The sequence below is a fragment of the Mastigoproctus giganteus genome, chromosome 6 (genome assembly GCF_048544385.1).
Source record: "Mastigoproctus giganteus isolate SK-2022 chromosome 6, ASM4854438v1, whole genome shotgun sequence".
Lineage (NCBI taxonomy): Eukaryota > Metazoa > Arthropoda > Arachnida > Uropygi > Thelyphonidae > Mastigoproctus > Mastigoproctus giganteus.
This window is the reverse complement of record NC_143580.1, coordinates 229,248,975-229,275,009: the sequence shown is the minus strand read 5'-3', so window position 1 is coordinate 229,275,009 and position 26,035 is coordinate 229,248,975. Positions and strand designations below refer to the sequence as shown.

General features: G+C 36.9%; 1 protein-coding gene across 1 annotated transcript in view; it reads right to left on the bottom strand.

Annotated features, from left to right (window-relative positions):
- Wdr81 (WD repeat domain 81) overlaps nt 1-26,035 on the bottom strand; it is a 290,101-nt gene that overhangs the window by 57,065 nt on the left and 207,001 nt on the right. Inside the window, exons 20-23 of the mRNA XM_090376768.1 lie at nt 17,591-17,693; nt 15,284-15,456; nt 13,330-13,519; nt 7,980-8,104 (exon numbers count right to left, since the gene is read on the bottom strand). Coding sequence (XP_090232894.1) covers nt 7,980-8,104; nt 13,330-13,519; nt 15,284-15,456; nt 17,591-17,693 — 591 coding nt within the window. The remainder of the gene's footprint in view (nt 1-7,979; nt 8,105-13,329; nt 13,520-15,283; nt 15,457-17,590; nt 17,694-26,035) is intronic.

Sequence of the window (26,035 nt, the reverse complement as noted above, 5' to 3'; positions counted from 1 at the left end):
AAGATATATTGTGAATGATGTTACTGTCCTGAATAAGGTAAATGTTGGAAGTGATCACAGAATGGTAAGATGTACACTTGATATAGATGTAGGAAAGGAAAGGAAAAAACTGACTCGAGTAAATAATACAAAGGTCTTTGAAATAACAGAGGAGGAGAAAAAGCAGTATGTACTGGAACTTAAGAACAAGTTTGAGCTTCTGCAGATTGCTCAGGACCAAGATATCGACGAGGAATATTACAACTTTCTGAAAGTGATAAAGCCCAAGAAACCTATAGGGAAACAGAAATCCAAAGAAGAAAAAATTAGTCAAGAAACACTTGTCATGATGAACCAAAGACGACAAATGAAGAGCAAGAAAAACACTGACAGGGAGAAAATTGAGTATACTGAGTTATGCAAAGCCATTAGAAAGAGACTCAGAGAGGACATAAGAAGATTTAACACAAGAAAAGTAGAACAAGCATTAAGGGAAAACAAAGGATTTAAATCAGCAGCCATGAGCAGGAACACAGAAAGACAAATGATACTGAAACTGAAGAATAGCGACGGTGTACTTATAAACAGCAGAGAAGGCATAATTCAAATAGCAGAAGACTACTATAGAGAATTATACAAGGAGCGAGGGAATGATACCAGCAGTGGGGAAGATGGATTGCAAAGTAGCAACACATACGACATACCCGATATTCTTCCTGATGAGGTAGAACATGCATTGAAGAAAACGAAGAATCGGAAAGCCCCGGGGGAAGATGAAGTTACTGTAGAGTTGTTAAAATTGGGAGGAAGAGACATAACACAAAAACTGGCAAGGCTCTTCACAAAGTGCATTAGAAAAGGTGTGATGCCTATGCAGTGGAATAATGCAATCATAGTTTTGCTGCATAAGAAAGGAGATAAATCAGAAATTGCAAATTATAGACCAATTAGCTTGTTATCCCATATCTACAAGTTGTTCACAAGGGTCATTACTAACAGATTAGAAAGAATACTTGACGAGAATCAACCGAAAGAGCAAGCTGGCTTTAGGACAGGATTCTCAACTATGGATCACCTTCACGTAATATCACAGCTAATAGAGAAAGCAAATGAATATAAAACACCATTATGCCTGGCATTCGTGGATTATGAAAAGGCATTTGACTCCATACAGCATAAGGCAATGTTTCGGGCACTGGAAAGACAAGGCATAGATACTCCATATATTATGATTTTGAAGAAAATATATGAGAGTGCTACATCCTTTATTAGACTAGACAAAGACAGTAGCAAATTTAAAATCGAGAAAGGAGTTCGACAAGGAGACACAATATCTCCGAAGCTGTTTACTGCTGCCCTTGAGGAAGCTTTCAGAAGATTAGACTGGTCGCAGAAAGGAGTCAATGTGAACGGAGAGTACCTAAACCATTTACGATTTGCAGATGACATTGTGGTCATAAGCCACAATCCCAAAGAATTAGAGGAAAATCTTAATCAGTTATGCACTGTTTGTAAGGATTTTGGACTAAAGATGAATATGGCTAAAACAAAAGTAATGATGAACAAGTATGCCACGGAAAGGGAAATAATGATTGAAGGAGCAGTAATTGAAAAGGTGGACTCATATACTTATCTGGGACAAGTTATTAGCTGTAATAATGATAAATGGCTGGAAGTCAAGAGAAGAATAAATTTTGGATGGATAGCATTCAGGAAATATAGTCACATACTGAAGAGCAATATCCCAGTTTGTCTGAAACGTAAAATAATGAATCAATGTATACTCCCCACCATGACTTATGGAAGTGAAACTTGGGCACTCACCAAAAGAATGGAAGAGAAGCTAAGAACTACACAGCGAAGAATGGAACGAATTATATTGGGAATCAGACTGTTAGATAAGAAGAGAAACACATGGATTAGGCAGCAAACTCAAGTAAAGGACATTCTTATCAAAACTAAAGAACTAAAATGGTCTTGGGCAGGACACATAGCTCGAAGACATGATGACAGATGGACTAAGAAAATAACAGAATGGTACCCAAGAGGAGCTAGAAGAAAACCTGGAAGACAAAGGCGGAGATGGATAGATGAAATTCATGAGTTTTTGAGTAGTAAATGGATGGCCAGTGCTCAAAACAGAAGGAACTGGAAAGTTGCTGGAGAGGCCTTCATCCTGCAGTGGATTGAAAATGGCTGATGATGATCAACTGGAATCAAATGATTTTGCAATAACTGAGAGGAAAGTGGAAGAGAAACTGTTAAAGCTAAAAGTGAATAAGGGGCCTGGAGCTGACAGAATCTATCCAATTATATTGAAAAAAGCAGCAAAAGAGGTAATTAGGCTTTTGGTCATAATCATCAGAGCATCTTTGGATTCAGGGAAGGTACCTATAGACTGGAGATGTAGAAATCTCTCTCCTATTCACAAAGGGGATAGGGTGAAGTGAGAAATTACAGACCTATAATGGAGTCAATGGCTAAAGAAGTAATGCAGGATTATTTTGACAAGAATGCAGTTATATGACAATTACACCACACATTTTTTAAGGGGCAAACTTGTTCGATCAATCTGATTAGTTACTATGATGATCCTGTTCCAAGATGTAACAATGGAACTGGATGCAAGAAATAATTTTGACATCATATACTTAAATTTCAGTAAAAATTTTGATACTGTTTCACATGAAATACTGCTGTACAAATTGAAGCAGTGTGGCATTACAGGAAAATTACTGTTGTGAATAAAGGAATAGCTGAGTGGCAGAAGGCAGAGAGTGGTTATTAATGGGCACCACTCTTTTTGGACTAATGTATTAGTGAAGTTCCTCTGGGTTTTCGGTGCTGGTCTTCTTACTGTTTTCAATTTTCATTAATAATACTGATGAAGGCGCATCAAGTTTAATTTTTGTGTTTGCTGATGTTACATGGGCTGGCAGGATGGTTGACAGGAATCAGGGTAAACTACAGCAACAAGACCTAGAGAAATTAGGAAGATGGAATGAGAAGTTGCAACTGAGATTTAATATTGATAAATGCAAGGTACTATATATGGTTAGCAGTAATCTCAGAATAACATTTTGCTAGTAGCACATTCTAGGCAGCAAGCATAAAATACCTACAGGTAACTATACAGTCTGACGTGTTCTTTGAGTAGTGTAGATAGGCTGCTAAGGCAGCTCATGGGCTTTTTAGTATTACAAGGGCTGTTCAATAAAGAATGATCATAATTTTTCATGAACAAGCATACTGCTTGCTACTTCTAGCCAAGCTGTGGAATTTAAGACCAAACCAAGCTGCATCACATAACAACCATGCAAAAATGCAACAAGATTAGTCAAGGGTAAAAACAGATACATTTATCAAGAAAGACTACTGCAAATTACAACATCTGGAAAGTACAAACCTGTGAGGAGACCTGATTGAAGCATTTAAAGCTTTAAATAGATCGAGTAAACTAAATGCCAACAGCCCCTTACTCTTTTTCAGATGACACATATAAGAGACATTAAACTGAAAAAGAGAAGTTGCAGGATAGATGTGCAAAAATTTGCATTTAGCCAGAGTAATTGATTACTTTGAATAAATTTAAGGAAGTATTAGATAAATTATTAGAGGAGATGGACAAGTAACATGGATTTTTTTTCGGTTGATGCTGTATAGGCATGATTCCTTGCATCAATTAGAAGCTACCACTAATATTAAAGCAGTCAAGTGGCATGTTGTTGTAAGGTGTTAGGTGCATCAGCAACTTAGATCATACTGTATCACTGTGTATTATATCTGTACACGGGTCAATTTGCTAACTGTGGAGGGTGAAACACCCAGAATAGCTCACAGAGGGTGCCCTGTTTTTTACTGCTTGAGATTGGCTGACTACAGCCTCAATCAAAGAAGCTTTTAGAAATTCCTCCAGTCCACAACAGGACTCAAACCTACCCAGACCTCTCCAAATAGTGACAAATATTGAAACCCTGTCATGAAGAACCATAAGTAGTATAAATGTTTTTGTGAAGAAGATTTTAAAAATGTTAGTCATGATTCTCAAAGTGACTGATCCTTGACTTCAATTACTGATATAAACATTGGAGGGGATATTGTGAAAGGTGAATAATGTCAGAGTGTGGAGACAATAGTTGGTAAATTTGAAGTTTCAGCTGGAAGCTGTCACGACATCTTTCAACACATTGTTCCTTGACTGAGGGACTTATGTTTCTCATTGTCCCTCAGTCAAGGAACAATATGTTGAAAAATTTAATGGATATTCACTATCACTCTACCTTTAGTGAACATACAGTTATGTAGTTTCCTATCTATTGTCTGGGCTACAGGTACAGATAATAGTTGAATAAGTATGAGGAAACTAAAAGGGGTTTTAGGGCTGAAAGCCTCAGACTATGGGAAATTTACTAGACAAGAAAGTCAACTAACTTGTTCATATAATAAATTTCCTGTAGTGGAGGCTTTCAGCCCTAAACCCCTTTCAGTCTTTACTATTGCACACCATCTGGCATCTCTCATATCGTGGAGTTATACTTCATAACTGGATTGTCACTCATTGTATCACTGGGGTACCTACCCACCGATGAGAAGCAAACAAGCTTCGCAACAATGGCACCTGGGTGTTGGTATCTGCCGAAAATAAGTTGTTTGTTTGTTTGTTATTTGGTTTTTAGAAGCATTAACTAAGGCCATATTGCTCCGGGATATGCGGTGGTCATTCCCTGACCTTTCCGCATCCTCCGTATTTGGTGGTGACAGGCTCGAACCCCGGTCTAATCAAGAAGTGTGTGCTACGCACTGCTGCTCCTTCCCACCTGGCTACAGAGGTGCCCCTCAAAAATAAGTAACATTAGTCTTCTCTACTGGCAAAGCATTACTTATTCGAGGTAGTGCAATATCAGGGCAAATGAACTTTCATTGTGAAGGCATTCACAATGTGAGATGTAACAAAAATGATGCCATATCACCTACTTCGGTGATGCTCTGCTCTAATTTGTTCACGCTAGTACACTTCCTTTCTAGCAGTGTTGCTGAGAGGCAACACCCCCTCCAACAGTTCTAAAGTTACTGGGAATAGTCTAGAAAGTAATTTTTAACACTATCTTCTGACTTTTGTTGCACCAGTCTGCTTTCTGTCAACATCACTGAAATGAACTTTCATAAATCAACAAATAAATCAATTTCCTCAATGCTCTTATCCATGTTTAGCAAAGAATTATTTAACCAAAACAGATCTGTATATATGCACAGATGCATTGATTTTTGTGCAGCAAAATACATCTTGTCTTGGACCTATTCTTCTGTCTGTTTTGAATAGATCTTCTGAATTCAAAGTGGACAATGCCTTTGTAAGTGAAAAAAAAAAAAAAAAAAAAAAATATATATATATATATATATACAAAGGGTACTAGGAAAGTTTTGCAATACAGCTTTGTTTATTTAATTTTTTCAAAGTAATTTCCTCTACATTCAATACACCTCTCCATCCTCCAAAACCAATCTTTAAACCAGTTCTGCCAAGTTTCACTAGGGAGTAAAGCACACTCGTTGTCCCAAGACCGTAGAAGGTCCTCATCACTGGAAAACCGCCTCCCTTTTAGCTTCATTTTCACATGCGGGAACAGTGCAAAGTCGCAGGGAGCAAGGTCTGAACTGTAGGGAGGGTGCTCGAGAAGTTTCAGTCCTGTCGTGGTCAAATATTCGGTGCAGGCTTTGGCGCGGTGAGCTGCAGCATTTTCGTGATGGAGGTACCAGGTGTCCATTCTTGACTTTGGCCGCAGGTTCTTCATAGATCCAATGACTTTAGGCAGGCATTGTTCAGTATACCACTTAGCTGTGACTGTCTTCTGCGTGTCCAAAACGACACGTTCCACAATTCCACTCGATTTGAAAAATACAGCTATCATTTTCTTCTTTACAGATCGGGATTTTCTGACAATTACGGGTGTGTCGTCATCATCAAAGACCCAAACTTTGTTTTGAGCCTTGGTCGGCAGATCGTAATAGTACAGCCAAGTCTCGTCACCTGTCACGATGTTGTTCACATACCGAGATTGTCCCTTATCAAACTTTTTTAACATCTCCCGGCACCAAGTCACACGTCGTGTCATCTGCTCTTCAGTCAGTTGATGCGGCACCCAGAGAGAACAAAGTTTCTTCACGTGCAAATGATCTTGCAGAATCGAACGAATTGCTGGTGCATTTAGGCCCAAAGTATCCTCTATCTGTTGGTAGGTCACTCGCCTGTTTCCGTCAAGCATTTTCCTCACAGCAGTAACGTTTTCCTCCGTAACTGACGTTCGTGGCCTTCCCGGCCTCTCAGAATCCTCCAGAGTGAAATTTCCCCTTTGGAATTCTCTATACCACCTGAATATCGTTGTACGATGTGGACAATCATCATCTAGTGCAAGAGTCATTTCTTCTAAGCACTGGTCTATGGTTAAACCACGCACGAAATTATACCGCAAAACTGTCCTTATCTCAGTTCGTGACCACGATGCCATCGCAAGCACTTTACACTCTCACTACTAATGAATAACTGAGCCCATCGACTTGGCGCGGCGGCTACTATGCACTTATGAACATGTCTCAACATGCAGCAACAAGCAGCTTCCTGTGATTCATTGTTGCGTCATATTGCAAAACTTTCCTAGTACCCTTTGTATAATAAATTCTACTAATACCACTGTGCCTTTGCTCCTGTGTCATTAGAATATCTTGCCATTCAGTGACACTGGTAATTTTACTCTGTCATTTGCTATTTTATTTATAGATTGTCCTCCTCGGTGATAATTTTATCTAAGAATCCATCTGTTTTGTCTGTGCAGTTGATTAGGTGTCTCTCAAAAGTCAGAGACCCTGAAAAAAATTAATTCTGCCTTTACTATTAATAAAACTAAAAATTACAAATGGAAAAAAATAATAGGACAGCTGTTTTGAAACTACTGGCTTCTCAATGGTGGTGTCCATTAGTGAATAATATATTTTGTCTAAGTAAACAACAAGCAGTAAAATGGAAGTTTTACTGCTTGTTGTAAACAGTAAAACTTCTGTTTACAACAAGCAGTAAAAAATTTTTTCAGTAAAAAAAAAATTTCCATTTTTAACTTCCATTCATGTGTGCTTTTAATCCCTACAACTGAGTTGCAGTACAATACTACTAATAGATTGCAGGGGATATTTCAACTGCTGCACTGGAATATCCAACCACAATCCTACAGTACTGTACTGTATTGTATAGCAAATGCAACTCATTTCTAGGGTAAAAGGCATACATAATCATTATCATGTGTTTAAATGGAAGCTTTAACTTCCATTATACTGCTTGGCTGTTTCATTTATTTGGCACGGCTTCACTAAATACAGGCCACCTGCCAGCTGAAGAGAAACCAGTACCTTCAAAATAACTATCCTGGCAGTCTCTCAGATTTTTAAATGTATAGTGGATTCACCTTTCCAGGTGATACCAGATCCAATTTAAAAAGATGCTGGAAACTTATGCAGACCCACGGATACTGGCAATTTATCTCTAAATTGAATGTAAGCCCAAGCCTTAGTGCTGAGTACTCTGTCTCAGTCTTCATTGGGAGCAGAATGGTCTCCACGATTGACAATCGAATGGAGTAATGCATACAAACTTTATTTGTATTCAATTACTTCAGTTTATTGAATCCCAAATAAGAGAAGTTTCTCAATTACTAATATACATTCATTTTGCCACCAATTATTTGGTGGGCTACGTTTCTACATCCACTTTTGGATTTTATCATAGAGCTTGTTAAAAATACAACTGGTTTAAGTTGTTCTTAAATGCAGCATAAGTGCAGCTTAAACCAGTTGCATCTTTCAGCCCAATGACAAAATCCCATGGTGGATTTATATGCATAGTCAACTAAGTAATTGTGAATTTATATCCTAGATGTTGGAAAACTTCCCTTATATAAGTGTTAAACAGGTTCACAAAATTCATAATCAAAAAAAGTATACAGAAGTTTTACCTATGAATGACTGCAATCTAATTTGTTTAAAATTGAAGTGTGAATCCTTTTCACTGCGCCCAGTTTCATGTTCCCAGTATACCAGCCAGTTTCCCTTCAGATGCCTTTGGCTGTTTTCCATCCTCCTGTTTAAAGAGATTGAAACAAATTAGTCAGTATAGTACACAGATTGGAAATTGACTACAATTTAAAATGCTACAGGAGCATTTTAGTTAAAGTTATAATAAATGTTATACTGTTACTTATACTGATCATGGTTGTACTATTTTGATATGTTAGATAGAATTTCATTTATAACTAAATTAAAATTTAACTGTTTTTTTTGGTAACATGTACAAAATAAGATAGTTTTGAGCTTGACTAAAACTGTTGTACTGATCCTTGAAAATAACAAGAAAAAAGTTGTAACACGTGCACAATTTTTTGTTACTGTTTATTTTTAAGCAAGACGTAAGCATACATATATTATTATACAATTTTAAACAATAAAGATTATATAAAAGAAAATAAACTTTTATTTATTAGTAAAACACCATATTCTTTTGTTATGTATAAAATATTAATATAAAAAATGCAGACATGGCTAAAATTCTATAAAATAAAATTATTTTTTTCTATCATGTATATAGTTTTACCTTCCCTTTGCAAAAACTAACAATAATCGCGATCATGGCTGGATTCCATGGTGGCGATTATCGATAGCATGTGTTCCATTATATTTAAATGTGGGAGAATCTTTAATCTTGTTACCATTAACAGTACCCACATTATGGTGGCCAAGTGTCCTGGGTCGACTCAGATGAGCCAACCTATATCAGAGAACCTATATAACAGCATCAGTAGTTATCTTTTAGATAGAAACATCATGGTGAAGACCCCCTACAGTCATGTTTCAAGACATATATACCGAGGCTGCCCACAGGATTCCGTTCTATGGCCCTGCTCTGGAAGTATGTCCTGGATGACTTCTTGAACATCGACCTTGGAGAAGTCCAATCACAATTAGTAATTAGTAATAAGTACATGTGCCGCACAGAGCTTCCTCACATCAAAAACACACTGAACAATTTTTTTTTTTGTTATGACCAAGCTGTAGTGTTAAGTTAAACAGAACCGTAATTGCAGGAGAACAAACTCAGTTTATGCTAAGACAATATGGAAAACTTTTCCACAGTAATGCCAAAAGTATTTCAGACACTCATTTCATTGTTATTTATTTATTTTTTCAACTTTAGAAATATACCACAATGGTTATAAGTAATGAAATTAACAATTATTTTCTGTTGTTGCTCAACTACGCATATACATATAATATTCTTTGTTAGCCTGATAAAAAGCTATGGTCAGAACTGCAGCTGATATAGCATGATAAAAAAAGATCTCCTAATATTGAGGGTCTGAAGAAATCACTGGATAGAGCAATATCCAGTATTACACTGAAAATTGCACATACCAAACAAGAAATGAGTGTCCCAGTAAATTGAAGAACTGACCATTTCAAATAACATTGCTGAATTCTCTTTATTAACACATCAATAAATAAATTCCACAATTTAAATACTTTTATTTTACAGCAGTTATTACAAAAACTATCGTAACAGTTTTATGACAATACAGTAAATCCCCGCTATTCGCGGTATCTGTATTTGCGGTTTTGCGGTCATTGATTTAATATAAAATGAAACCTTAAAAAATGTGAATTTTAAAGCGCTGTGAACATTTTCCGCCATAAAAAAACATGGGTTGGCTAAAATCATCTTTCCCCATCAAAACAGCGCTCAGTGGGTGGGGGGAGAGGGGTGACAAAATCGCGGGCGTGGATATTTCCCGCTAATCCTTGTTCAGTTATGTGTTATGCGCTTATCATGGAAGGTTTCGTCGTTTGCTTTTAAATGCTTATAAATTGAATAAATTTATTAATTTATAAATTGATATGCTTACAAAAGTGAAAAATCTACCGTTTTGCAGTGTGTTAACGGTTAAAAGAAAGTGACTTTATTGTGGACAAGTTGTTTTCTAACCCCTACAAAAATATGGCTACGAATAACAAGGGAATTGTGAAAAGATCAAAGAAGGTTTACTCGCTAATGTACATTAGCAAATAAACCTTCTTTTACTCAATTTCTATTGAAGAAAGTGTCTCGTCAGTGGCAAAACATTATAAAATCAATGAGTCAACGGTATGATTGATCAAGAAATCGGAAGAAAAATCCGCCACAGTGTCCATGAAAATGCACTAACTGCTTTTACAGAGCAAATATTTGCTCTGTAACTCATGATGTTAAATTAGAAAAAATGAAAAAGGCTTTAAATCCGTGGATAGAAGACCGAACTCAAAATAAAATTCCGTTAAGTTCACTCATCATTCGTGAAAACACAAAACACTACAGCTTTATCAACACTTTAGCGAAACTGGTGATAGCACCGGCAGGATAAGTTTTTTAGCTATAGCAAAGGCACTGGTTTGAAAGATTTGTTTGACATTTCTAATAAATATTACATTTAATATTAAATTGTTTCTTATTTTCATTTTGATGCCTTATGCTGTTATTTCACTATGTACTGTCTACGTACATAGTCATATTATGAAGGTACATATAATACATACATAGACAAAATTTTAGACTAATTTTTCTTATATATTTCATACTTTGGAACGGAACCCTTTTATTACTAAGGGAGCCATAACTCAGTATTCGCGGCATTTTTCAGGAATGTAACCCCCACGAATAGCGGGGGTTTACTGTACTGTTCTTTTCTTTTGGCTTCAGTATGTGCCACCCCATCTTTAAGATGCCTGACTCTTGGGCAATCCTGAAATTACAGATATACATACCTTAGGTCAGTGTTTCTCAAACTTACAACAATCGTGTACCCTTCCTCGGGCCAAGATAATTTGAGGGTAGTTTTAATAATACTATTTTATCTGGACTAGAGAAAATACAGTACAATATATGGTATTCATTTATTAATTATAATAAAAGTTATAAATATGTACTATTATATAGAAATAATAATAAACTTCAACAAACATTCTGACAGGACATGACAGCATAGTTATAGCATTAGCAGAGGCATATGATGCAAGAAAGCAAGCTTATACAGCACAGTAAAAAAAAAAAAAAAAAAAAAAACACCCTTCCCATTTCACCCATTCATTTGCTCAAAATGTTTGTCTAGTTCTGCCTTGAATTTATTTAAGATGTCAACTTCTACAATGACAGATGGAAGTTTGTTCCAGCAATCAATCACCCACTGGCTAAAGGCAAATTTCTGCACACCTACTGTACAACTGTGTTTCCTTAATTTGAATTTATGCCCCCTCAAGTGATTAATCTGGGTAAGAGGAAGAATCCCATCAGCATTGAACTTCCTCAAACCATTCAAGGTCTTATACAACTCAATCGGATCACCTTGCAGGGGCCTAGTCTCCAGACACTGTAATTTGCAAAACTTAAGGCTTTCTTCATAAGAGCAACCCTTTGTTGCCCTTCTCTGTACTCATTCCAGCAGTTCTACATCCTTCCTAAAATGAGCCACCAGATCTGTATACAGTACTCAGCTGACCATTGCCTTATACAAGGCAATGGTCAGGTGAGTACAAGACTGTCAGCCTGACCATTACCTTATACAAGGGGATAATCACCTCCTTAACCCTGCTAGAGAAATTCCTGTATATCATTGACAAGACACCATGAGCTACTCTTGCAGACCGCCTGCACTGCTCAAAAAATTTCAGATCTGACTGCACAATTACCCCCAGGTCCTTTTCATTCTCTACCACCCTGAGTGTAGTACCACACAGTTGATACATTACTATGGGGTTATTGCTACCCATATGCAGTACTTTACATTTGTCAATGTTAAATTTCAATTGCCACCTCTCAGCCCATCTGTTCAACTTTTTTAGATCCTATTGCAGTAGCATACTATTATTAGTGTCATTAACAACCCTGCCAACCTTTGTATTGTCTGCAAACTTACACACACACACACACACACACACACACACACACACACACACACACACACACACACACACACACACACACACACACACACCCGACCAGGCTAGCCTGCCTGGCAACCCAAAGGTCGCGGGTTCGAATCCCGCCTCGGGCTTGGATCAAAGTACTGCAAAAACCTTGGGAGGTGCATTATGGCCACAGAAGCCGATGCGCCAACAACTACCAACACACACACACACACACACACACACACACACACACACACACACACACACACACACACACAGCTAATACATATATACTAGATCACTTAAGAGTGTAGTCCATTAAAATTAGATGGTGAGGGGGGAACCCAAAAAATCATGGATTATATAGTTCTAGCATCTTTTATAATTTACAAGTTTTGATTCAATAAAGCGGGTTGATTCAATTAACCAGTGATTTCTATAAGTGGAACCTGCTGAACTAAATTTTATTGAATCATTTTCTGCAGTTAAAAAAAATTATGATAAAGTAAAATAAAAAAATTTGCCGTGTAACTTTAAAACTCTTTCACGTACCCTTAAGGGTACATATACTACACTTTGGGAAACAATGCCTTAAGTAATAGTTAAATTCTCATTCCAGTTTGAGGTGCTGCAATTCTTGTCTATTGAATATCTTGGTTACCTGCATACCTCTATGAATCTGATGCACCATATTCTTGTAGATGTGTAAATTCTCTTTGAACCTCAACAGCACTTTTCTAGCACAGGGACAAAGAGGTGATTATCATATTATATAAGATAATGATCAGGCCATATCTTGAGTACTGCATATAAGTCTGGAAGCCTCATTTTAAGAACGACAGATCTCTTGGAACAGGTGTGAGAAGAGCAATCACATTAGTTAAGAACATAAAGGCTCTTATGACAAAGACCAGTTCTGAAAACTGCAGTGCTTGGAAACTAGGAACTTGTGAGGAGACTTGATTGAAGTGTTTAAGGCTTTAAATGGATTGAATATCTTAATGATGATGGTATTATAACTCCTTCTTAGAAAACATGCACAAGGGGGATATAAACTCAAATTGAAAAAGGATGGCTGTAGGACAGATGTGTGAAAATTTGCTTTTATCCAGAGAGTGATTGTTAAAACAAACTACTATCTGGTGTCATGGAAGAGAGTAATTTGAATGAATTTAAGGAAGAATTAAACATATTATTAGATGGGACAGATGAAGTGAGCAGTTTTTTTTTTTGGCGGATGCTGTATAAGCTTTTATATAATAATAAAATAGCACTCCAGCCATAACTAGAAGCAGGCTATTTTGTCAATATTTCTGTGATGCAATATGTAATACTAAAAAACACTATTCCATAAATTATAACTAAACTCTTTACCTTTTCAGTGCACTGATATCATATTTTGGTACTTCTGCTGACTTTAATGTGTCTGAACCTTGAATATTAGGAACAGGGTTTTCTCCAGCTGTTACTAGGTGACTCTCTTCTCCAAGGTGAACATCAATACGATTTCCAACAACGGCTACATTTTTTCCAAATTCCCCACTGACAAAACTGTCATCTTGTCCTGCAAATATAATGTTTTCATGATGAGCATCAAAATAACTTATTATGTAAATTATGTAATTCTTATAATCCCTACGACTAATTCTTAGTTTTAAGTTTAAATGGAATTAAAGGAGATATGCAATATTGTTAATATGGACATATCTGAAATACTCTTTCCATGAAGGTAGTTCAAGTACAAATGAGAATTTTTTTAAAAATTTTTTGCACTAAGTATCAAGAATAATTAGTTGTTTACTTCTTGAAAGATTGCCTTCTTTATCTAGGCACTTCTGCCAACTGTCTGAAGTACACAGCTTCAATAACTTCCTCATTACTGGAAAAATTTTCACTGCCTAAGAACTTTTTAAAAGTCTGGACACATGATAATCAGAAGGTGTTAGGTGCAAACTATGGTGGAGGGGGGGGGGATGTACCACTTATTTCAGATTTCTCAAACTATTAATTGTTCCTGTGGCTTTGTGAGGCCTGGTAACATCTTGGTGGAAACATTATTTTGGACTGTCTGCCTATATATTACAACAGTATTACTGTTATACCATTCCTTCAATAACTTGCAACAGTAATCCACATTAACAGTCTTCTGCTCCATGAAAATAAAAATAATAATAAAATAAAATAAACCAATGAAGATTATACTTTTTATCACAAAACACTAGTCATTAACTTGCCACATCAACATGAAACTTGTTTGTCATATTTTTTCCACCTTCACTGAAGGCTTCGAAGCAAAACTGTGATTGTAATAGACATTCACTGACAGGTCTGGTAAAAATTCAAAAATATTTTGCATTTTTGTTTGACAAAAACTTTATAACAATGTGCAGCACAAAACTTGATACTTTCCTTTAGACATGATGATGATGAGTACTGATTAAATTAATTTTGCAGCACCTACCACTAGCAACAGTCTTGCAAATCTATAGCAATCAATTATCCCGACAAATGATGATGTCACCATAGCTGTTTCGAATCCCTGTGTTAATAAGCCAGTAATAAAAAAAAATTCTCCTTCAAATTTTAAATATCCACCTAAACTGATTTACAAATTTTGTGGTACAAATCTAGCATTATGCATTATCTAAATTCCAAAAGTACTACTCCATTGGCCATCTATTTTTTTCTGAAGGTTTCTAATTAAATTAGTCGCAAAAGATTACACATCTTCAATTGGCACCTGTACATTGTGCATTTCATATATGGCTAGACTTGAAAGGGCTACTAGTTATATTTGAGTGTGCAAAGTTTTTGCCATGTTTTAGCAGATGGCCACAACCTTTCTGTACTTACAATGGAAGTATGATAAAGCTGAAAAGTACTTGTTATCCAATTAATCAAATCTTTCTAGGCTGAATGAATGATTTATGGTATATCTGCAGTGTTTTCTACCCTCCCCCATTCCTTCTTGGCTTCATTCTGTTTTTATTTAAAAAAATTATCAATGCAATCATGCATTATCTAGTATTTTTTATTTATTTATTTTTTATTTTTTTTGGCTGATGCTACATAAGCTTGCTTTCTTGCATTGTATGCCTCTACTAATGCTAATGCTAAACTTTTTTCGAAAATAATTGCGTTGCATTGCTATTTTATGTTTCATTTCAAATTTCACTATCACTTTTTTTTCTTTAATTTTATTTTATTTGTGACAATAAAAATGTTTGGTAATTCTTGTTATGATTAGAATTGGTCAGTGGAATTATCTACTTGACTAAATTTTAATAGGTAATTATATGAAATACTTTCTGCTAGAATTTACACATACCCATTGAAGGTACTCTGCAGTGAGCTTTTATAAATGATCCACTCATAGAATTATCAGACCCATCATTGGGATTGTCTTGTTTTTCTGGTGTGAGCTGTGCTAAGCGAACATCATGCATAACACACAGTTGTCGAATCAATTCATCATTCTTCAGTGTTTGTTCCATGTAGATACTACAGAAAATAAAATCACTTAATTCACTAATTAATTTTTGGATAACAAGAAGTAATTTCTTTAATTTGAAAATAACTTTCAGTAATTTCTCACTGATGTGCAATCCTGAAAAGTAACTGTGCAAAGTAAAAGCACCATTTTCATATAAAATATAATATAAAAAGTGGGGATTGCATCACACATTATAATTTATAATGAATTTTTTAAAAATATGTAATATATTTGAGAGAGAGAGAGAGATTCTAATAATCATACCTACATATCCTTGAAGACGGTCAAGGTTCTGAGAGCAAGTAAGCAATGAGAGTGAAAAGTAAACGAGAACAGAATACATACTGTACAATAATCCAAAGGAAATAGTTCAATGTCAAATATACAAAAGTATCTAACAATGGGAAAATTTAATATTATATGAAAATGGTTCCCATAAAAAAAACATACTAACAGAAATGCAAAGTGCAAAAGCACGTTAAATGAAAAGTTGTACCTTATTTTCATACTTACAGCCAGTTATGAGAAGAAGCAGAAGACCATCAAATCTCTATCTAGAGGTAAATTTAAAAAATGGAAGGGTCAAAAAATTCTACAGTTTATTTTTAAATCTTTGCAAAGCATGAATCACTGCTTTGTATCACTGAAAAACTGTGGTTAAGGTCAGCCAGTCTGAGCAGATATATTCATCAGCTGCAAGATGCTTAATTTGAGGAAAACCAGAAAATATTTTCAAGAATTGTTCTATCTGATTAAGAACAGAAAATATTAGTTCCAGGACTGATTTAATTTTTTTTAATGAACAGTTATTTGTTTCATTTATTTTATGTAGACAAAAAGCAGACCAAATTTCCTACAACTTATCACACATTCATACCTGTCATGGCATATGCAGCATGCTAACCACTGGATGTCTTCATGCTGTTAAACAAATGTCAATGACTTTGTTTTTACTTGGATGCCAACAAATTGTGAAATATAGTAGTTCCAATGTGACATGCAAAGATGGTAAAGTTATAGAATGCTGCAAAATGGAATGAACAAATATTGCTAACTGATGTATTGTGATGATTTTCACATAAAATAGTACTTGATGCAACTATGACGTATCAATTAGACTAGGTAAAGATACTGAAAATTAATTCAATTGCTGAAGATTATATAATTAGCATAAAAAGAAAGAAATCCTTACTTCATTTAAAATGAAGGAAGGATGAAAATATAATGAAAAAAATTGTTTCTAAGCAGCAGAATTAAAATTTTGTTACAACAAACAGTGTTAAAACTGTTATTATTATTATTATTTTTTTTTTAAATTACTCTTTTACTTTTGGACCTTATACAATGAAACCTGTTAACCTATTGTTGGTCCTGTGAGGTTATTTAGCCAACCCCTTCCCTAAACTTCACTGGGTGAAAAAAAAAAAAAAAAAAAAAAATCAGTTCACACTGTTCTAACTCAATGTTTTCCAAGGTAATTTTTGGTGACAGTTAAAAGCATGCAGTTCAAAAAGTCTCTATTCAGGAATCCCAAATGTTTCTAAACCAAAATTTAGAGGGAGGAAGGGGAGGGAGGGTGGAAGAGAGAGAGAGAGAGAGAGAGAGAGAGAGAGAGAGAGAGAGAGAGAGAGAGAGAGAGAGAGAGAGAGAGAAACTTTCTTTTCTTCCCCCAAATAAAACCCTTTCAAAAGCCTGGCAGAATTCAACTTTTTTAGCTGAGAGTATGATGATTTTCACATCACAATAATAATTCATGTGAAAGTTGAATTTTTCTTGGATGGGGATTGGCCATGTTCTTTTTAATGTTAATTAATATAATAAGATAAAGCAGTTCATTTATATACATAAAAAATACACAACAAATAATTCAATTCTTTAGTCAATTTTTGTTTTTTAGTGAAGTAGTAAAAATTACACTCCCTTTACTTCAATTTATTTTGCAGTAAATCAACAACTTTTTTCTTTTCATTGGTTTTCATAACTCCTATTACAATTACTCCTATCACAGCTTGAGCCAATTTGGCTTTTTCGAAATCCTTCTTTTGTAGTGCTTTTATTAATGTTATTAGCCTCATCCAAAACTTTATCTGATACATATGCTTGTATTTCTACTTCTTTCTTACTTATGGTGACAATACTTACCCTCCAGCAAGTTTGCAAAATGGAATGTAAGACAGATAGGCCAATTCTGGAGTGAACACTTCACGCACTTCTTCTAGTGCACGTTCTCTGGAAGGGTTGATACCTAATTAAACCAAATAAACTAAATTAAATCAAATAAAACTGGAAGAGTCAAGAAAAAAGAAGTCAGATATACAACTTTTGTAAAATAGTATCCTGTACTATCTATGACTTACTTCTTTTCCATTAGTCCTTATAACCAAACATCAACATCAATATTATTATTAGTAGTAGTAGTAGTGGCATGCAATGCAAGAAAGCAAGTGTATGAGCTTATGCAGCATCAGCCAAAAAAAAAAAAAAATCACACCATTCCCTCCAAATTCCTGTCCAGTTTCTCCTTAAATTTATTCAACCTATCAACTTCCACAACGACAGATGGAAGTTTGTTCCAGCAATTAACCACCCGCTGGTTAATGCAAATTTCCGCACATCTATTCTATATCTGTCTTTTCTTAATTTGAATTTATGCCCCCTTAGGTTCATAATCTGAACAAGTGGAAGGATCCCATCAGAATTCAGTGTGCTCAACCCATTCAAGGCCTTATACACCTCAATCAGATCACCGCGAAGGTGCCTAGTCTCCAGCCACTGCAATTTGCAGAACTTAAGCCTCTCTTGGTAAGAGGATCCCTTCATTCCCCTCACCAATCTTGTTGCCCTTCTCTGTACACGCTCAAGCAAATCTACATCCTTCCTAAAATGAGGCCTCCAAACCTGTACGCAGTACTCAAGGCGTGGCCTGACCATTGCCTTATACAGAGGGACAATCACCTCCTTTTCCCTGCTAGCAAAACTCCTATATATCATTGACAAAACCCCATGATCTGCCCTGGTAGCTTGTCTGCATTGCTCAGAAAACATATCTGACTGCACAATTACTCCCAGGTCTTTTTCATTTTCTACCACCTTAAGTGTAGTACCACACAGTTGATACTTTTCTCTTGGGTTACTTCTACCCATATGCAGTACTTTGCATTTGTCAAGGTTAAACTTCAGTTGCCACTTCTTAGCCCATCTGCCCAAATCATCTAGATCCTGTTGCAGTAGCACACTGCCATTACTGTCATTAACAACCCTGCCAACCTTTGTATCATCTGCAAACTTTGACATTAAGCCTGATATACCTTCATCAATATCATTGATAAATATACAAAACAACAGTGGACCCAACACCGAACCCTGTGGGACTCCACTAATAACATTAGTCCACGAAGAGCAGCACCCATTGATTACCACCCTCTGTCTTTTCCCACTTAACCATCCTTTTATCCATTTTAGCAACTTACCCTTAATACCATTCTGCTCCAATTTGTACAATAGTCTTCCATGCGCAACAGTGTCAAAAGCTTTCCTGAAATCCAAATATATGATAGGAAAATTATTTTTTGCATCCAGTTCCTTTGTAACCACATCATAATAACCAATCAAATTTATCAGACAAGACTTTCCCTTAACAAACCCATGCTGTGTCTGAATTATTGCTGCAGTCTTGTCTAGATGATCCTGCAATGCATCTTTATACCAGTGACTCCATTATTTTACCTGGAACAGAAGTTAAACTAACTGGTCTGTAATTACTCGTGTCACCCTTCGATCCCCCTTTGTGAATTGGGGATACATTTGCACATCTCCAGTCCATAGGAACATCCCCTGAGTCCAAGGATGCTCTCATAATTATGGCTAAGGGTTTCCTTAGTTGCTTTGCCGCCTCCTTTAATATAACTGGATAGATCCCATCCACCCCAGGTGCTTTTCTTATGTTTAACTTCAACAATTTCTCCTCCACTTTGCTTACAGTTATTACAAAACCATTAAGTTCCCTGTTACAATTTGATAACCTTCTGCCATTTTCAAACCTTAATAATTCCTCATGTGTGAATGTAGATGCAAAATACTCATTCAGTTTGTTTGCTATCTGAGCAGGATCATCAACAGTCGAACCATTGATGTCAAGTGGACCAATCAGATTCATCCTTCCTTTTAGAGTTTATATAAGTAAAGAAATCCTTGCTGTTTTTCTTAGCATCTTTTGCCAAGGTTTCTCGTAATTTGCCTTCACCTGCCTAACCTCCTTTGTGACATGATTACAGACTTGCTTATATCTGCCATAGGCTTATGAGTAGCTTGATAATTTATATGCATCCCATGCATTTTTCTTCTCTGTTACGAGTCTCATTAGTTCATTTGTTAACCATTTAGGCCTAAACCTTGAACAATATTTCTTAATAGGTATGAAACTTTTAGTAGCATCCACGATTAATTCCTTGAATGCTTCCAACTTAGAATTTACTGTTGGCAACATCGTCAGTTGATCCCACTGTACAGAATTTAAAAACTGTCTGAGACCACTGTACTCACCTTTACGGAAGCAAAAACCCTTTCCTTTACCCCTGATGGTAATTAAATCTTTAAGTAAATCCCACATCAGTACACTGTGATCACTGCCACCTGATGGTTCCTTTATCTGCAAATTCTTAATACACGAATGATCATTGCTGATAATCAGATCAAGAGTATTACCCTTTCTGGTTGCCTCACGAACATGCTGCTGCAGAAAACAATCATCCAATAAATCCACAAAAGTCTGACTAGTGTGTCAGTGACCAACCCACAAGTTCCAGTCAATATCTAGGAAGTTAAAATCCCCCATTATAAGACATTCTGATTTATTAGCCCACTCTATTTCTCTGTACAATTGTTCACTGTACTCATTCGAGTCATTAGGCCTATTACACACTCCCACTCTTATTTTTGCTTTCACAGTGCTTATGTCACACCAAACTGACTCAACAGTGCACTGTTCATCTATATCAACTGGATGCACTTCTTTTCATTTTATGTTTTTCTTAATTAACAGCATGACACCTCCTCCCTTCCTATCCTGTCTATCCTTTCTGTACACATTGTACTCCCCAAATTCCAGTTCTGCATTCCTTATATCTGGGTGACACCACATCTCTGCTATCCCAACAATATCTGCCTTTGATGTCTTGACCAACACTTCAAATTCATCAAATTTATTTATTATACTTCTAGCATTGGTATACATGCAAGCATACATGCACCTATTCCTATTCACCCTAACACATCCAATATACCCACCTATTTCACGATGACTGCCATCCGTCCCTGAAACCCCCAACACCTCTTGCTCCAGGTTGCTACTTATTCTAATAGAAGTTGTGCAAGAATCACCTTCACCTCTGCCTGTGGCTACTGTTAAACTATTAGTCCTTGTATCCCCCGAAGCTAGCAGTTTTCCGACCCACCTAACACTGCCTCGATAGCATCAGCAAATATTCTTCTTGCACCCTTTTTATTTAAGTGTATCCCATCCCTGTAGAAGCAGTCTCTCCTGTTAACAAGTACAGACCAGGCTGAAAAAAATTCTACCCCTTGGGCCTTGCACAATCTTTCCAGGGCCAAATTGATAGACAAGGCTCTCATCATATACTCCCTCCTATCGTGTCTGGGCAGAATTGCAGACACTTTCAAATTCAACCCTAATTCAAGGCTTTTGTTCACCAGTGACCTGTACTTGTTAAGTAATTCTGCCGGTCTCCTACTCTTAATCATTTGTGCCAACGTGTACAACTATATCACCTTTTGTGCCCTTAAAAGATGATATCCGCTCTACGTCATCAACCTTTGTCCCTGGCAGACATACCCTGTTCCTGTTCCTTTTTACAAAGTATGTTCCTCATTTTCCCTGACAGTAGTGTCACCAACAACTACAAGTTCCTGTGGGACCAGCGCATTCTGCCCTGGGGGTTGCCGCTGTGTCGTGCGATGACCAAGTGCAAGCTCTGGTGTTGATGTGGGCTCTTCAATTGGGTTGCAGAGCTTGATGGGCCCCTCAATTTATATCCTTTGAGGGCATCCACCCTGTCCTTCAAGCTCTCATATAGGTCTACAACAATGCTGAGTTGTCGCCTGATTTCCTTACACTTCTTACATCGTGTGCACACAAAGACATCCCCCATGGCAATATCATGTTCTGTTCCAGAGAGTTTGGCAAACATTTCACAAGTTGTACATTTTTTTAGGCTGTGATGTGTTGGAGAATCGCCCCCCCCCCCCCAGTTCTCCCCAAGTCACAGCACTCCTACCACTTTGTGCCTGTTGCTTTGCTGTTCTAGTCTGGGGTATGATATTTTAAATTAATAAGATCGATAAATTTAATTAATTAAAAGTCAACACTATGCTATCTAATAGAAACAGTGATGCATATTACGCTATATAATTATATGTTAGAGCTACCTAGTTAACACAATTAAAAATTTGAATTCCCTACCACTCTATACAAAAACAATGGCTGCAAGATTCAAACAAAATAACGGTTTTACGTATATTAAGTAGTAATCTACAAAAACTCTTTATCTAAATTAAAAATAACCAGCGTAACAATAACTATAAGACTATGTATAAAGTACAATATAAAATAGCAATCAGGTAAATAAAAAGGCAAACACTTATCGCTTTTTCGGAGCCTGTAATTCACAGCTGTAATTTTTAAAGAGAGTCAGCGCCCTCTCTTAGTTAGTTTCCATCAATTAACTGAAAGCTTTTAATGAATGACCAGAAACATCTCCATTATCAAAAAAAAAAAAATATATATATATATATATATATATTTACAAGACAAGTTACACCTATAACACCAAGTACAGATTTCAATTTTGTTTCATGATACTTGACAAATATTGCAACAGTGCACTTCTGTTATATATTAATTATTGGCAATTAAAGGAAGTTATATAGCTATTTAGTGGCAGTAACTTATTTTTGTAAATTAATTAGAAAATTTCGCAGTACTAATTTATCTTATAATATAACCTCTACAGTTATTAATAATTTTCTTCTTCCTGTAAAAATTTTATACTATATTTTGTGTCATTTTTTTTCTCCTTTTTTTAAGAATCCTCTGCACAACTGACCACTTCTGCCACAGTGTACCAGTAGCTATGGTATGTCCTCCATAACAGTAGAGTATTGGTTAGTCACTTTCTACTCACTAGGAGAAGTCTGGGTTTGAATTCCTCAAAGATTGAAGAAATTCTCAAAGGTCTCTTCAATTGGGTTGCAGTTAGCCACTCTCAGGTGGAGATTGGCTAACTACAGCCTATTAGCTAATATCAGGTTTCAAAGGAGATAGGGTTTTCCACGAGTTATTCCAGGTTTCTCAGTTTGCATAACATACAAATCAGGCCATGAACACACACTTGTAAAGACAGACACAGCACAATATGGCCTTAGATACCAATGCATTATATAAATCAAAATAATTAGCATTAGCATTAGTTCAGGCATACGATGCAAGAAAGCAAGCTTACAACAGCATCAGCTGCATAAGCTTGCTTTCTATCTATTTAAGCTATCAAACTTCCATAACAACAGATGGAAGTGTGTTCCGGCTATCAACTACCCGTTGGCAAAAGGCAAACCTGAGCACATTTATTCTGCAACTGTCTTTCTTTCCTCAATTTGAATCTATGTCCCATCAGGTTCTTAGTCTGAACAAGCGGAAGTATCCCGTTGTTGTTGTTTAGTTTTTAGGAGCATTAGCAACTAAGGCCATATTGCTCCGAGAACATGCGGTGGTCATTCCCTGACCTTTCCGCATCCTCCGTATTTGGTGGTGACGGGCTCGAACCCCGGTCTAATCAAGAAGCGTGTGCTACACACTGCTGCTCCTTCCCACCTGGCTACGGAGGCGCGAAGTATCCCGTCAGCACTGAGTCTGCTCAAACCATTCAAAGCCTTATACACCTCAATCAGATCACCTTGCAGGTGCCTAGTCTCCAGATGCTGCAACTTGCAGAACTTAAGCCTTTCTTCATAAGCGCACCCCTTTGTTCCTCTCATCAATCTTGTTGCCTTTCTCTGTACTCGTTCTAGCAACTTTACATCCTTCCTAAAATGAGGAATCCAGACCTGTATACAGTACTCAAGGTATGGCCTGACCATGGCTTTATACAAAGGGATAATCACCACCTTGTCTCGGCTAGCAAAATTCCTATATCTGTACTGACCAGATATAGGAATTCCCATCTGTACTGACCAGACAACTTCGTATCTGACTGCACAATTACCCCCAGGTCTTTTTCATTCTTCACCTCCCTGAGTGTATTACCACAGAGTTGGTATGTTTCTCTTGGGTTACTACTACCCATATGTAGTACTTTGCATTTGTCAAAGTTAAACTTCAGTTGCCACTTCTCAGCCTATCTGCCTAACTTTTTTAGATCCTGCTGCAGTAGCATAATGTCATTAATAACTCTGCCAACCTTTGTATCATCTGCAAACTTGGACATTAAGCCTGATATTAAGCCTGCTAATGCATGCATCATCACTGCTGATAATCAGATCAAGGGTATTACTTCCTCTGGTTGCTCCTCGAACATGTTGCTGTAGAAAACAATCCTCCAATAAATCCACAAAAGTCTTGCCAGCATGCGAGTGACCAACCCACAATTTCCAGTCAATATCTGGAAAGTTAAAATCCTCCATTACAAGACATTGATTTACTGGACCATTCTATTTCTCTGCACAGCTGTTCATTGTACTCATCAGCATCATTAGGCCTATAACGTACTCCAACTCTCATTTTCCCTTTCCCAATGTTTATGTCATACTAAACAGGCTCAACATTGCAATGTCCACCATTTTCCCTTTCCCAGTGTTTATATCACACTAAACAGACTCAACATTGCAATGTCCACCATTTTCCCTTTCCCAGTGTTTGTCACAGCACTCAATAGACTCAACTTTGCACTGTCCACCCCTGTCAACTGGATGCACTTCCTTAGATTTTGTGTTTCTTAACTAACAGCATAACCCCTCCTCCCTTCCTACCCTGTCTGTCTTTTCTGTACACATTGTACTCTCCAAATTCTAATTCTGCACTGCTTATATCTGTGTAGTAGTAGTAGTAGTAGTAGTAGCAGTGGCATTTGATGCAAGAAAGCAAGTGTACGAGCTTATGCAGCATCAGCCAAAAAAAAAAAAAAAAAAAATCACACCATTCCCTCCAAATGCCTGTGACACACCATGTCTCTGATATCCCAACAATATCTGCCTTTGATGTCTTGATCAGCACTTCAAATTCATCAATTTTATTTACTGTACTTCTAGTATTTAGTGTACATGCACTTGTTCTTACTCTTAGTTACCCAAACACAGCCCATGTATTTACTTGTTCCACGATGACTCCCAGCAGCTCTTGAAATCCCAAGCAACTGCTCTCTAGGCTGCTGCTCATTACAATAGAAGCAGTGCAAGAATCATTTTCGCTTCTGCCTGCAGCTACCGTTAATCTTTTAGTCTGTGAATCCCCCAAACTAGCAGTTTTCCGACACACCTAACACTGCCTTGATAGCATCAGAAAATATTTTTTCACCCTTTCTATTTAAGTGTATCCCATCCCTGTAGAAGCAGTCAGGAGACTGCTCCTTGCTAACAGGAGAGACTCTTGTTAGCAAGCACAGACCACGCTGAAAAAATTTCTACCCCGTGAGCCTTGCACAATCTCTCCAGGGACGAATTGATTGACAAGGCTTTCATCATATACTCCATCCTATCGCGTCTGGGCAGAATTGAAGACACTTTCAAATTTAACCCTAACTCACAACTTTTTTTCAAAATTGACCTGTACTTGTTAAGTAAATCTGCAGATCTCTTACACTTAAGGTCATTAGTGCCAACCGTACAATAATATCACCTTTTGTGCCCTTAAAAGATGATATCTGCTGTACAACGTCATCAACTTTTGCCCCTGGCAGACATACCCTGGTCCTGTACCACCTATCATTTTTGCATACTATATTCCCCGTCTCCCAGACAAGAGAGTCACTGACAATAACTAGACCCCGTGGGACCAGCTCATTCTGCCTTGGAGATTGCCGCTGTGTTGCCCAATGCACAGGAGTGAGCTCTGGCATTGAGTTGGGCAGCTGAGAGCGTGATGTGCCCCTCATATTAATTTCCTTGAGGGCATTTACCCTACACCTCAAACTCTCGTAGATGCCCATCCGAACGCTGAGTTGGCACCTAATTTCTTCAGTCTCTGCACCTAGCACACACAAAGACATCCTCCTTGGCTAGATCATGTCCTGTTCTAGACAAGTTTGCAAAAATTTCACATTTCGCGCATTGTTTTAGACTGTGATGAGTGGGAGAATCACCCCCTTCTGTTCTCCCGCGAGCCATAGCACTGGCTATTCTGTGAACGCTGCTTTGCTGCTCTAGTCTGGGTCGTGATTCCGTTTAAGTATAATTTAATTAACAATGAAATTTAATACGATTAATAAATTTTATTGATAATACTATACTAATATAACAAATTTCTAATACATTGCTACGTATTTCTCTATCTAGTTTTACTTTAAACCTTACGGTATTGCA